At 45.1% G+C, this 15,188-nt stretch overlaps 1 protein-coding gene across 14 annotated transcripts in view; it reads right to left on the bottom strand.

The window, feature by feature from the left end:
* RYR2 (ryanodine receptor 2) overlaps window positions 1–15,188 on the bottom strand; it is a 625,908-nt gene that overhangs the window by 127,687 nt on the left and 483,033 nt on the right. For 8 of the 14 annotated variants that reach the window (XM_053300231.1, XM_053300272.1, XM_053300252.1 and 5 more), the window contains 2 exons: window positions 8,600–8,634; window positions 1,220–1,333 (listed from right to left, as the gene is read on the bottom strand). In XM_053300231.1, coding sequence (XP_053156206.1) covers window positions 1,220–1,333; window positions 8,600–8,634 — 149 coding nt within the window. The remainder of the gene's footprint in view (window positions 1–1,219; window positions 1,334–8,599; window positions 8,635–15,188) is intronic. The other 6 variants (XM_053300282.1, XM_053300290.1, XM_053300221.1 and 3 more) reach the window with 1 other exon arrangement.

Here is a 15,188-nt window from a genome sequence, read left to right as displayed (position 1 = left end):
TTGAGAAACCTGCCTGACATCAAGAAGAAGTGTAATCTCAATGGACAGACTGTCTTACAGACCCAAGACTGAGCAGTCATGGAGCCACTCATCTCCTCCCTGTGTTGAGGAGCACATGTGCATCTGAAGCTATACCAAGTTAATATTTCTCTTGACACTGCAGCAAGTGAACACAGGGGAGTTTGGGAAGGTACTAATGATGCCAGTTCTGAAATCAATGCATTTCTTCATTCCTGTGACTCTTCTAGAGAGCTTTTACCAGTACTGTACACCTTATTTCCAAATTAATCTAATTAAATGTGTACAGTGATTAGTACTTGTATCTGCAATCTTCAGCTTACATAAACCTTCATTCCTTCTCTGTTAGTTCCATTAACAGACTTATGGGCTGAAATTCCGAATAGGTTTCCATTTAAGTCTTGTTTATTTCGGAGGGATTTTGAGTGCTTAACTATCTCACAAGAGCACAATCATACCTCATACAATGGATTTTCTGGAATTCATCACAACTTCAGTTGATCTTCTTCAATATATGTGGTCAAAATGAAACACAGTGGCTGACAGCTTAATGCTGCATTAGTGCAAAATGTGCTGGCACAAGCATGTTTGAAAAACTAGTTTTGGTATGTCAGAAGCTTGCATTCCAAACTAGTGTTGTGATTCTAGAACAGGGTGCACTAACAGTGGAATTCTTTCTGCAGTGAAATGCCCATTTTCTGTTCCACTAGACTTCTTGTGCAAGCATAGCTGCAGACATCCCTGTGACGTCTTGCAGCTCAATAGCCTTTTTGAATATGTGCAGTTTTGTTCACTGCACTAGCACAGCACTAACTGGATGTCAGCCAGTATTTCAAATGAGGCCTCATCACTACACTTGACAGTAACTTTCCTGGTTCCCACTCAGACCTCTCATAGTCAACATGGTTCCCACTCAGACCTTCGATAGCCAACAGAACTCTATTGGTATATGGCCAACTATATGTTATGGACAAGCCTACAACTGGCTCACATGCTGAATCATTACATTTTTGTCTTGTATATTAAAGGGGGGAAACAGCTTATACTGGAAAGAAAGAAACAGAACAATAATATTCTGGTATCTATTTTTGACACCACATTTATAGCAACTGTTTTTGAATGCTATAAATGCTGCTGAAAGTTAATATGCATTATGTGTACTGAATTTTTCATGCTTCATATTTTCAGAGTTAACACATACCGTGGAAGGTTATATAGTGGTGCCATTCTGAAGCAAGCTACCACTGCTCTTTTTCTCTGTTTGGACAGAAGTTTATGCCATACTGCTTTTTTTGATCTCTGAGGATGCTCAACCTATAGTACAAATGAAAATGGAAATGAGAAGTCTATTCTAGACCTAGGCTTAGATAAGAGAATTAAAAAAATACACAACCATAACAGATACACTGAAATTAGTATGCAGAAGTGCAGTGCTAGCTTCTTACTGGTCTTTCCAAGATGCCTTAAATCTAAAATTCAGTTGCACAGCCTTACGAGGGTGCAGCAAGAGCTCCATCCTCACAAGGAGTCAATAAACTAACTATGGATGAGGCTAGTTTTTGCAGTGCAACACAGGTGGAGGGGGAAGCCACCCCACAGACAGAAAAGCAGAGACACCTCTTACGCCATGCTGTAGAAAAACTGCATTAAAACAAATGTTATAACTGAATACCAAAACAGGAGAACAATTTTGTTAGCAGAGAAAATAGAAGGGTAACAAAGGGAACATCCCCAGAAAGCCCTATCTACCTCCCCCACATGTGTGGCAAAGACTGAAGCCTTAAGAAAAAACTCCCAGCAGCAGAAGGCAACAAAACATTCCAGCAAAAGAGATGGTATCCACCCAGGTAGGGTTGAATGCCCTCTGGGAAGTCTCTCAAAGAACCGGAATTCACATTAAGAATTACCATTTCTCTTGAGGCTCTCAGAGGATATTCCATCAAGTGGGATATAAAAAAACCAGTGTCATCCCAGGGTGTGAAAGGTACTGCACATCATTGAGAAAGCACCTTCTGTAATATGCGCCTGTCAAAGGCAACATCAGAGGAGGGGAAAAAATCTTTTTTGAAATGTTAAAAAAGGGATGAATGGAGGCCCAGGTGGCCGCCCTACAGATCTTGGCCATGGGAAAGTTAACCTTCACCGCAATAGATGTGGCTGCCCCCTGCAAGAATGAGCTGTAATGTCCATAGGAGGAACCTTCCCTAAGCTCTTGTGAGTCAGGGAAAAACATTCTCTAAGCCACTGAGAGATAGTTGCAAGTGACAATTCCCCCCCACCCCCATGGAACTGTCCTGGAAGGAAACAAAAAGAGAATTCATTTTCTGAATTGCAGCAGTATGATCTAACTAGAACTGGAGTGCTTGTCCAACATCCAAAGAATGCCACCTGAGGGTGTACATGAGGGTGTACCAAGTTTAGATAGAAGGCAGGTAGCGCCAATTCCTGAGACCTGTGAAACAGATTATTAACTTTCAGAACAAAAGAAGCATCAGGGCGTGGCACAACTTTATCCTTGTGGAAAATACATAATTCTGGTCTGCCGATATGGTGCTCATGCTCAGATACTCTACATGCTGATGTAATGGCAACCAAAATGACAGACTTAAGAGTCAACATGCGATGGTTGCATGTGGCCATGGACTCAAAGGGTGAGGACATAAGAGCCGAAAAAACCCAATTCAGATTCCAGGTAGGGAACCTGTGAACCACCAAGGGATTTACCAAAGCAGCCCTTTTTAGGAAACACCTAACATCGGGATGGGCCAATACACCACACTGTCCCCTGCCATCTAAAACACTATTAAGATCAGCAGTTTGAAGCTGGAGGATATTGGTGCTCAGACCCTTATCAAGACTGGCCTGCAAGAAACCCAGGATGTCATGAACCCCCACGTCATGGACCAAGCTACAATGGGAACTATGCCACAACTGAAAAGCACATCAAGTTCCCCCTACACCCTATTGGTAGACACTCCTGGAGAACTGTGTGTGGAGCACATCATCTGAATATCTCCTCACACTGAGAGCTTCCTGCTCTACTGCCAGGCAGTAAGATGGAAAATATTCTGTTGAGGATGAACTGTTATGCCCTGGTTCAAGATGTCCAGACTCATGGGTATCCACCATCCATCCTAGACTGCAAGACGTAAGAGATCAGGAAACCATGGCTTGTGGTGAGGCCAATGGGGAGTGACGAGAACCAACTCCTCCTGTTCCACTCATATGTTCTGGAGAACCCTGGATAAAAGGGCAATGGGATGCATATAGTAGACCCCTTGGCCATGGAAGAGCCAGTGCATCCATCCCCAGACTCCGAGGACATGTCAGGTGCGTAAAGAAGAGATCCAGATGTGCATTTTCATTAGTCGCAAACAGATCTACCCTTGGTAGACAGAAGTGTTCAACCACCTATTGGTATGACACCAGATGTAACACCCACTCCAATTCCACAACTGTGTTAAGTAGCACAAGGGCCTCCTTGCGTAGAGACCTGGACCCTGTGCCTCCTTGCTCATTAATGTACGCCTTTGCAGACATATTGATGGTCCTGATTAGGACATGTTGTCCTTGAACCAATGGCTTGAATGCCAGTGGGGCCAATCTTTCCACTCTCAGTACTAGCCAGCTGATGCTCCTCATGGCCTCCTCCACAGACCAAGTTCCCTGTGTGGTCCTGGCTCCCATGTGTGCTCCCCATCCCATCAGACTGGCATCTGTGTTGATTACCAGTAGGTCTGGGGACCAAAGGGTTGTACTCTCTGAGAGCTGTACAGTTCATAGTTGCCAGTCCAGAGATGCATGAACCTCTTTCAACACAGGTACCAGAAGATCAGACTACCGTGTTTCCCCAAAAATAAGACAGTGTCTTATATTAATTTTAGGCCCAAAAAATGCACTAGGGCTTATTTTCGGGTAGGTCTTATTTTGTACACACCTCCCCCGCCACGGCAGGCAAGCACAGAACAACTTACTCCGAGGTAGTGCCCCAAGTTTCAACCCCGTCTCCTGCTGTTCTCGATCCCTGCGGCCAGCGCGTGGCCGCGAACCCCCGCCTCCCGCCTAGGTCTTATTTTTGGGTAGGTCTTATTTTTGGGTAGGTCTTATTTTCGGGGGAGGGCTTATATTAGCGGCACATCAGAAATTACTGCTAGGTTTTACTTTCGGGGTAGGTCTTACTTTCGGGGAAACACGGTACATGGCAATATTTTCCTGGAAGGAAAGAAGTAGATGCTGGAGTGGATGAGAGTGAAGACGAGACTAGGGCACCACATCCTGACATGAAACTATCACGCCCATCAGGCTGGCCAGTTTCATAAGATTTGTGGTAGCTTGGGCTCTAACAAATCATGCTGCTGACAGAATCTTGAGTTATTTGTCCCACATGAAGAAAACTTGATGGAGCCTAGTGTCTCTCATCACCCCAAGATGATCCAAGACTTGCGTCAGGGAGAAAGAGCTCTTCTTCAGGTTTACCATAAAACCGTGTCCCCGCAGGCAGTCCAAGGTGACCCAGATGTCCCTAAGAGCCTGTTCTTTGGATGATGATTTCACCAAATCATCATCTAGTACGGAAACAGATAGATGCCCTGCTTGCACAGATGTGCCGTCACTGCCACCAGAACCTTGGTGAAACCCGAGGAGCCGATGCTAACCCGATGCTAATACTGGGAGAGCCTGGTATTGAAAATGTCTTGTGCTGTATCAGAACCAAACGAACTTCCAGTGGGGTTTTCTGATTTGGACATGCAGATAGGCTCCTGAAAGCGATTGGGGCAAAAAAAAATCCCCCTGAGAAATGCATTCCAAGATGGATCTGACTCTTCATCCTGAAGCGTTTCTTCTTGAGGAATTTCTTCAACCACATTAGATCCAGAATCCCCCTAGTGTCCCCATTCCTTTTTGGTACTAAGAGGGGTGGGGTGGGAAACAGACCCAGAGTGGATGTGATGACCCATTGAACATTGATCTCAACCAGGTGCTCAATAGCTTATAAAAAAAGCCCGATGTTTCTCTGGGTTCCTTGACTGCTGAGACAGAATGAACTTTTTCTGTGAGGGTTGGAAAAACCTAGAATAACCTTGGGTCATGGTTTCCAATACCCAGTGGTCAGATGTGGTCCAATGATGGGCAAATTGTCGAACGCAACCCCCTCATCTGGCTGTCAGCCTGAGGGTGCATGCTGTCAGGAGGACTGTTTTTTGTTGGTCGACAGACATGGTGGGGAATTCGGAGGAGGTATGCATAAACCGTAGAGCTTCTTGCAGGACCATGAAGTCTTATGGCCTCCAAGTCGGCAAGCCTTGGAGGATGTATTTGATGAGTGCAAGGATTGCAGTGCCATAGGTCAAGCCTTCTTCTTGTCTTTAGTTTCCACCAGCATTTTACCAGTGGGCCCACGAACAGTTTTCCCTCTGAGAAGCGAGAAACAGCCAATCATGCTTGGGACCCAGTGTCCACATCCCAATTGCACAGCCATACGTTTCACCTAACCACAGCATTGGCAGCCATGGCTCTAGAACAAAACTGAAGTGTGTCCAAATAAGAATCCACCAGCAGCATTGTCGACAAGGCTATCTTCTTCAACCCATTTCTAACTGACTTGGGAATGGAATCTGTGGAGGCCAGATCCACAGATAAACAGCTCTGGAAAAAATGGATCCACAGCTCTGGAAAAAATTGGTGACTGACGCCTGAAAGGCCATGGAGAAAGCCTCAAATGACTTATGTAGAGCTGCCTCTACACACTTGTTACACTGGTCTTGAGGACTACCGAAGATGTTAAAGCAGCAACAGCCAGATCAATGGTGGGCACCTTGAGGGCTACTAGTCAGAAGGCTTTAGGCCACCTCCAGCCTCAGAGGCAGGATGCCTCTGAATACCAGTTGCAGGAGAGTAACAGCAAGAGAGAGGTCATGCCCTTAACTCCTGCCTGTAGGCTCCCAGTGGCATCTGGTGGGCCACTCTATGAAACAAGATGCTGGACTAGATGGGCCTTGGGCCTGATCCAGCAGGGCTGTTCTGTTCTTATGTTCATAACCAAAGTTGGCAGAAGATAAAAGTGAACTGGGTTTCTTGTGAATCTGCCATGCCCTAGCTGGAACACCCCATTCCGATTTCCTGATCCTATTCAAGGATTCTGGTAAAGAAACTGGGAGGTCCTTGGGGGAAAAACCACTGCAATCCTCTGTGACACAGAAGCAGCTGCAGGATCAGTGTTCCATGTAGGTGATTCAGAAAACTTTAGAACATGGGAAGCCTTAGCCAAGATGGTAGGAAATAATTCCATTTGAAAAATTCTACCCTGCATATAATCAGAAATCAGGGTCTCCTCTTCTTCAGATAATTCACCCTCTTCCTGCCGACCAATGATACCGACATCACAGAACTGTCAGATGGATCATGTGTCCCTAGTCCTCCCTCTATCCCCAGAACAGCAGGATCAATGGAAGGATTGTAAACTCTCTGCAATCAAGGCTATGCTCTTGTACTTACATTTACAGTGTTTGGAGAGAGGGTGGGTAGAAGATGAAGAGGAAGAGGAGGAACCATCCAGAGAGGAAGGTGAGGAACTGCTGGACCTGCACTTTTTAGATCTGTGCTTGTCCTGACTCCTGTGATTATACTTCCTCTTGCACTATTTCTCCTTATGTTTTTTTCCGAAGGAAAGAAAGAATGAGAGGGGCTCTTGGAGCCTGAATTCCCAGGTAGATTGGAACTCCTAGATTCCCTAGCCACCAGTTCCATAACCCACCTGGTGAATTGTGTGTAAGCATCTGCACCACTGAGATTGGGGAAAGGAAGGGAGGAAGGGAGGGAGGGAGGGTTAACTGGGGAATCACTCACCCCATCCATAGCTGATGGTTGATTTGGCGGCAAAATGGAAAAGGCAGCATGGAAAGTGCTGTTGTCAGAAGGGGCTCCTGTCCCCTTTATAGCGGGTCTGCAATGTGCCCTGCAAACGGGGAGGGAATCTGGACCACAATGGAGCTTGGGGCAATGGCCCTACGATTCCTGGGCACCCAGGGTGGGCAGGACTAGGGAGCAAGCAGGAATGCGCTACTGCCAAAAGTGTGAGCCATGGTGCTGGTGTGTTGTGCTCCGTCAGCAATCCAAGGGAATGTGCCACTGTGTTCTCCCTGGTGAAATGGTCCAACCAGGGCCTACAACTGGGCCCGCAGCGAGCACAGACGCTGCTCAAAATGGCTCAGGACTCAGTGTCAGCCATGTGTGGCCTGGAAGAGAGCACCAAGCTGTGTGTAAATTTTGTACCTCACCTAGAGATGTACATATCAGGCGATATAGAAAAATGACAGACAGACAGACAGACAAAGGTCATCAGCTGAGCGGGCTTGGAAAAAACCGCAGGCTTGGAGAAAACCATGGCTTGCTGGTGTGGCACCAAAATGTTCCCCTATCTCCATGTAGGGCCCTGTCCCTAACTTAGATGAATGGGGGAGAGGGCAAGGGAAGTAAGAGGAGATTTGACAAAGAAAGAAAACATGGGGACCATGAAGAGCTCCGTAAGACCTCACCGACCTGCTCGTTTGGCAGGGCCAGTCTGGGAAGGTGGGGCAGCCCCTACACTGGAAGGAGTCTCTTCAGATTTGACCCTGCCTGCCATTCTGAGGGATGGGCCTAACCCACTTGGAATGCTCTCCAGCAGCCTCAGGATAAAATTATATCTTCAGGTTAAGGACTGACTAACTTCTACAAACCTGGATGCAAGTTGTTTGCTTGGAAGCTTGCTCCATCAAATTAGGGGCGGAGCCACCATTAGGCAAATGGGTCCAAAGAACCCAATCAGGGGCTGCAAATGTGGCCCCAGACATGCTCCCCATGTCTGACCTCGCACGGCCCCATTTGGAACCAAAATCGGCCTGCGCTGCATTGGTAGCACAGCCAGAGTGATCTCGGAGTGACCATGGTCTTGCTGCCAATGCAGTGGGGCTGATCAATCTCCTTCCCATACAGGGCCACGTGGCCCCATTTAGGAGAGAGATCAGCTCGCACTGCATTGGCAGCACGGCCAGAACGGCTCTCCCTGCCTTTAAGGCAGAGCGAGTTGCTCCGGCCCGCACTGTCCAAGATAGCATGGGCTAATCTCCCTTCCAAACGGGGCCATGTGGCCCCGTTTGAGAGGGAGACCACACACCCATGTCTGACGTCCACAAAACACATACTAAGTAGCATACTTTTAAAGTAAAAGAACAGAGTATTTGACTCAGATTCATATAAAGGCAACGATTAAACAGAAAAGTATTAGTGCACTAAACAACTGAAACACACAAAAAGATTTGTGAATACAGACACTAAATTAGACAGGCAAAGAAATCAAGAACATCCTTGATATAAGGGAGATAAATGTGTACCACAACACAATTCTCAGTGAAAAACAAAAAAGTTCTAGAACCCTTCAAACACAGAGTAAATGATAGTGAAACAAGCATGTTATGAAAAAAATGTTATCTGGGGACCAACACCAAAAAAGGCGGGGGGGGGGGGGATCAAACTTATTAACAGGCAAACCCAATAGGATCTTAAAATAATTAACATTATGAGAAGATTCTCTATACTTCCCATTCTGAAAAATCTCCGGCCCCGATTAGAGAATTTCTGGAAGCAATAACAGAAAGGAAAGTAATAAATAAAGCAAAAAATGAAAGACCAAAGTGATATACTGTTAGTTGAAGAGGAAAGACATAAAAGTTTAGAAATGAAGTTATCTCAAAAGGATAGGTTGCATTTGACAGAGAACCATTAAAACAATTAGACGAACCATCCACTCAATGTTTTTCAAACAGGCTTCGTAGGGGAAGCATGACTTTAAAAAAAATCTTTTCAAATGTAGCATCATTGGCTAAACAAATCAAGAGGTTATCCACAATGAGATGCACCTGTGCTATTGCCTTCACCCATTCATGGATAATACCAGCCATGTCTCAATTGTATGATAGTTATTAGCTCCTATGAAATAAGAGGTTAATCATTTTCTTAATTCAACAATGAACTGGGCCTTGGGAAAAGACATTGTTTAGATGACCAGAAAATAATACAGATTGAAGCAAGAGAATTAGCATGACTAAGTTATTGAATGTGGTGCAGTGTATTCAGGCATAAAAAGGTCCTATATATTAATTTTATCTAACTACCAGAGTAAACATCAGTGAGCTCCAAGTTTAGGATGGAGATCATGAGGTCAGAAACAGTTGCCTTTTTATCTTATGTATAGTTAGTATCATTTGCTGTTATCTGGACTGAACAAGAGATGTGAGTCTTGTATCATTATTTTCAAATCCAGACATGAAAAATCAATTATTTAATATCACTTAAATTTGTTCTGCTTTCTTTAATGGCGAAAAGCCTTCTCTTTGAAATGTACTGTCAAGTGAAGGCCCTAGAATCTGCTCATCACTGTCTGTCAATTTATTTGGAACCTAATTCTACTCATTTTTACTTAACAGCTTCACCCTTAATTAACAGCTTCACCCTTAATTAACAGCTTCACCCTTCAGATTTTCTGTGTTTCGATTTGTAACCGAATTGAAGCAACCCTGATTCGATTTGGATCCGAATCTGACCCATCCGAATCACCCCAAATTCAATTCGGATCCGAATCGCGGCTGATCCTAATCGAATCGATTCGGGTTTTGGATCTGTCCTATTTATTTCCTCAGATTCCCAGCTTTCATTTTTAAAAAAAGCTAAGCTCTAGCCCTTATAGAAGTGGAGTTATGGAGCAAAATGTGTGGTCACTATTTTTTAAGTGTTTGGATTCTTTGGTGTATAATAACTTTCATTCAATGAATCCTTATGAGGATTCATTACACACCTTCATTTCTTCTATTCATTTTGACTGTCTTTTAGACAGTACCAATTGTCAACTGCCATGTGCCAACTACACCCCACTCCCACCCACAAGGCAGTGAGGTACTACTCAGTTTAAGTTAAGTGCCTAATGGGTAGAGGCTACCACCCAAATTGCAGAGGAATTGGACAAAGGGCTGGTTTTTGGTGAATTGTTGAAGGTTTAGTGTCTTTGAGGCAGATTTGGGGCATAAAGTGGGATGTGGGGTGGAAGAGTGTGTTGAGGTGGTAGTGCCTAATGGGTGGAGGCTACCACCCAAATAAATCATCATCATCATCATCATTATTTATTTTTACATTTATATCCTGCTCTTCCTCCAAGGAGCTCAGAGCGGTGTACTACATACTTGAGTTTCTCTTTCACAACAACCCTGTGAAGTAGGTTAGGCTGAGAGAGAAGTGACTGGCCCAGAGTCACCCAGCAAGTTTCATGGCTGAATGGGGATTTGAACTCGGGTCTCCCTGGTCCTAGTCCAGCACTCTAACCACTACACCACACTGGCTCTCTAATTGCAGAGGGATTGGGCAAAGGGCTAGTTTTTGGTGAATAGTTGAAGGTTTAGTGTCTTTGAGGAAGATTTGGGGCATAAAGTGGGATCTGGGGTGGAAGAGTGTGGTGAGGTGGTAGTTCCTAATGGGTGGAGGCTACCACCCAAATTGCAGAGGGATTGGGCAAAGGGCTGGTTTTTGGTGAATAGTTGAAGTTTACTCATCTTTAAGGTTTTTCCCTATAAGGTATAATGGAGGTTTCAGCAGCCCCATAAGTGCACTTGGAGGGCACTGGGGTGGCTCAGAGTGAGTGGTGGTGTAGTGCACATAGGGTGCCAGCCACTCCCATGGGGTTGCTAACCCATGGGGTACAGGGTTCTGTTGTTTCCGAGGTGGTCTGAGTGTAGATTCTATGGCAGCAAATGAGAGTGGATTCATGGTTTGTATTGAAAATCTCATTTGCTACCAGAAACTCTACTCTCAGAACACCTCAGAAACAACAGAACCCTGAACCCCATGGGCTAGAAACCCATGGGGGTGGCTGGCACCCTCTGTTCACTACACCACCACTCACTCTGGGCCACCCCAGCACCCCCCAAGTGCAGTTATGGGACTGCTGAAACCTACATTATTTCCTATGGAAAACTTCAACAATTCAACAAAAACCAGCCCTTTGCCCAATCCCTCTGCAATTTGGGTGGTAGCCTCTACCCATTAGGCACTTAACTTAAACTGAGTAGTACCTCACTGCCTTGCGGGTGGGAGTAGGGTGTAGTTGGCACATGGCAGTTGACAATTGGCACTGTCTAAAAGACAGTCAAAATGAATAGAAGAAATGAAGGTGTGTAATGAATCCTCATAAGGATTCATTGAGTGAAAGTTATTATACACCAATGAATCCAAAGACTTAAAAAATAGTGACCACACATTTTGCTCCCGCGATTCGATTTGTACCTGAATCTAGCCAATGGACCATAGGGGTGATTCACTTTGTCTCCGAATCACCCGAATCAGCTAGATTCGAGTACAAATCGATTTGTATCCGAATCGATTCACACATCCCTACTGCAAAGTAATTAGAATTAAGCAAATGCAGAACTCAGCCAAGCTACAAACATATAAAAGACAAATGCTCATCAGAAAGAAAAATTACATAGCAACTAGATCAGGGTAATGGTAAGCAATTTATTTTTCTCCCTGGGCTCCTGGAGGGCATTCTCAATCTTTCAGGATGTAAAAAATGAGTTCTATCACAGGGTAAGCTCCTAGATGGAACAGCAGTCTTATCAACATGCTCTGTCCTAAAGGTGGCATCTGCAGAAGAAAAGACCCTAATCTTATAGTACAGATGAAATATTGACATGCAGCTCTATATCTTGAGTAGCCCAAATGTATGGACTAAATGTACAGACTGAAGCCTACATACACCTCTATATAATTAGTAGTCCTAAATCTACAGAGAAGGCTGCTTCCCTAACAGAATGAGCCCATAAACTCTACCAGTTGTTGCTTCTCCAGACTTCTGGAGATCAGAATCATACAGTCCTTGAACCATCAAGGGATGGTAGGCTTGGAAAGTAAAATTGGGGTTACCACGAAGGGTTGTTTTTCCCTGTTACTGGAGCTCATCAGTATGGTTTGTGCACTGAGCATGCTTGAATGACAGGACCAAACTGCATGAGACTAGTTTCCTGTTGCCAGAGTGACATAGCCCCAGTTCCAGGACTGTAGTGTAGGGTGCGGCACATGTAGAAAGCGAGAAATATACAGGAGAATATACTGGAGTCACAGAGTATACATACTAAAGCTGTTATGTTCTGAAAGGTGGCTCTACCCAAGATATGAAGAACCAACCCCAATAACTATATACATCCAGAGGTGAGCCTGATGAGCTCCAGTCACAGGGGAAAAGAATCCTTCACGGTAAGTCCAATATTCCTTTTCCCCCTGTGCTGGAGCTCATCAGTATGGGAATGCCCAAGGGGTATGCAAAAACAACTGGGAAGTGGAACTCTCTGCCACAGGATGTGGTGACGGCCAACAACCTGGATGGCTTTAAGAGGGGTTTGGATGACTTCATGGAGGAGAGGTCTATCAATGGCTACTAGTCAGAGGGCTGTGGGCCACCTCCAGCCTCAAGGGTGTGCCTCTGAGTACCAGTTGCAGGGGAGTAATGGCAGGAGAGAGGGCACGCCCTCAACTCCTGCCTGTGGCTTCCAGCGGCATCTGGTGGGCCACTGTGCAAAACAGGATGCTGGACTAGATGGGCCTTGAGCCTGATCCAGCAGGGCTGTTCTTATGAAGGAAGGATGTATTCAAACTACTTGTAGGAGGACAACATGCCTGAAAGTCGCCTGAGGTGTCTCCAAGAAAGATATTTGTAGTGACGAAAAAGGAAACAGGAGCAGGATGGCTGCTATACCAATATCCAAGGAGTGTGTGCTGAGAAGGCTGCTGTGGCTGCCCTGGGCACAGAGAGAGCTGTAATCCTTCTAGAAACAGGTACTGAATGACATGAAGGGAGGTCAGATATGTGAAATCCTATAGTGTGCCTGATATAGATACATAGAGCCCAGCAGACATGTATGCCAGGTCTTTCCCTGTGGTGAGGTGGGGAATGACAAGGTCGTGAAACCAGTGGAAGGTGGAATCAAGTTTAAGTACCATGTAGTCAACTTGGCCATGTGGAGTCCTTATGTATAATAAAGCGGTCAGCACAGACACTCTGCGGGACAAAGATAGAACGACTGCAAGAACCTAGTATGAAAGAAAATAGAGAGAGGAAGAAGATGGGTTTGAATAGCGGCAGGCAAATGACATTAAAGGCTTCATGCAACTACCCTGATGGGGAAAATGCTGGACAATAGGGGGAGCCAATTGGAGTCCCTTTAGAGAAAAAATAGGCACTGTGGGAATGGAGGCCAGAACTACTGCACTCTGAAAAGTTAAGGATCGAGGCCAGAATGAAGGTACGACATTTGAGAGAATTGGAACACAGACCGAAACACTAGACCGGTGGAGGCAAGGACTTTGGCAACCCCCGTGGCCAGTGGATTAGACATTTTCTGTGTCTCTAAAGAAAGCTGTCCATGCTGTCTGAATGGCCAGATGGTGGATGGATGCTGGGAAGTCAAGATGGAATCTTGCACAGCTTGCGAACAGACCTTGGTGGCAAGGTTTGAGTGATCAAACTTCAGGTGTACAGATGGAGCCATTCTGGGCCAAATGGGTGAGAGGCCCTTATGGGAGAGGATCCCTGTGGAAGGGGAGACGCTGGGGTGGTGGACCGAGAAGTACACCAGTTGTGAGAAACATGGCTTCTGGAGCCCATGAGATGCCACTAGGATTATCTCTGCCTGCTGTAAGAACGCTTCTCCAAGGATCTTATGAGGATTGGGCTCCACCATCCAGGTTCGTGAACTGGACTCGGCATGCTGTTTGTGTGTTATTTGGTGGGTATGTTGTCTGAGTGTACTAATATGATGGTCCTAGAGGAGAGGCTGGAAATGGATAAGGGCCAGGCAGGATGCCCTTAGTTCTAGTCAGTTGATGTTACTTCCTAGTGTTAGAGGAAACCAAAGACTTCATGAATACTGGGTTTCATAGTGAGTGCCCCACCTTTTCAGGCTGGCATCCATGGTAACTGTGAGTTTTGCAAGTTCTGTTATAGGGGAGCCTCTGCAGAGGCTGGAGAGAGTCCCCTTAGAAGGGAGTGGAAAACATTGGGAGGTAACTGAATCTGCTTGTGAGTAGCCACCAAGATGAGTGCTGGCAATGGAGCAGGAGCCACTGAAGAGGTTGGAGTGACACCATTCCATACACACAGAGGCATATCTAGGGGAAACAGCGCCTAGGGCAAGCACTGAAATTGCGCCCCCTGTCCAAACATCTGACACCCATCTTTTAGATAACTTTACCATAATATCAGCTGAAAAATATAAGCAAAGCTCGTTAATCTTTTAAAATTTCAAAAACTATTTAGCAGTGGATGTAGCCAGACCAAAAGATGCTGGGAAACTACAAATTTCAGTATGCTGGGGCTCATGAAATACCCAAATACTATTTGGAGGTGTACTTGGAAAACTAAACAGAAGTGCCTATCTAATTCTCTACTATGCACTGTAGCATCACTATTACATAAGTTTTAAAAATAAATGGAGAATTTGGCTTTTCTCAGATACTCTGAAAATAATTAAAGGATATGCAGAGTAAACTGTGTCACTGCTTGGAATATATTCTGGTATTTCAGAAAGACAGTTAAAATGAGAGAAAGAGAGCAAGAAACTCCCAGTGGGCCTTCATACTACGGATTTCACACTGATTCAAAGACAAACTCACCATTAATAGCCATATTATTAAGACACCACATTTAACTCACTTATCATAAGAAGCAAAGTAAGAGCAAATGAATACAATCCTAGCTCATAAGCTTCAGCTCAGTATTCACAAGCCCTGATTCTCTGTACATAGTGCCAAACTGAATATGTGTACAGTGACTTATATTAAATTAATTTTTCTGTAGCCCCTTCGGGGCGCTTCCTATAGGCCGTGGGAGGGGGGCATCTGCAAAGGTTACCCCTCCCACCGCTTGCCTCTAGGGCCTCGCAGAGACCATTTGAGCATGTGCTGTGGCCATTTTTTAAAATAATTGGTTTTTTTAAATGACTGCTGGAAACAAAATGGCCACCGTGCATGCTTAAATGGCCTCTGTGAGGTCTGGCATGGCCTAGGGCCTCACAGAGGCCATTTGAGCATGTGCAGTGGCCATTTTGTTTTTGGTGGCCATTTTTAAAAAATTAAGAATTTGCGCCCCC

This window comes from Hemicordylus capensis, chromosome 1, assembly GCF_027244095.1.
Source record: "Hemicordylus capensis ecotype Gifberg chromosome 1, rHemCap1.1.pri, whole genome shotgun sequence".
NCBI lineage: Eukaryota > Metazoa > Chordata > Lepidosauria > Squamata > Cordylidae > Hemicordylus > Hemicordylus capensis.
This window is presented reverse-complemented; position numbering and strand designations above follow the sequence as displayed.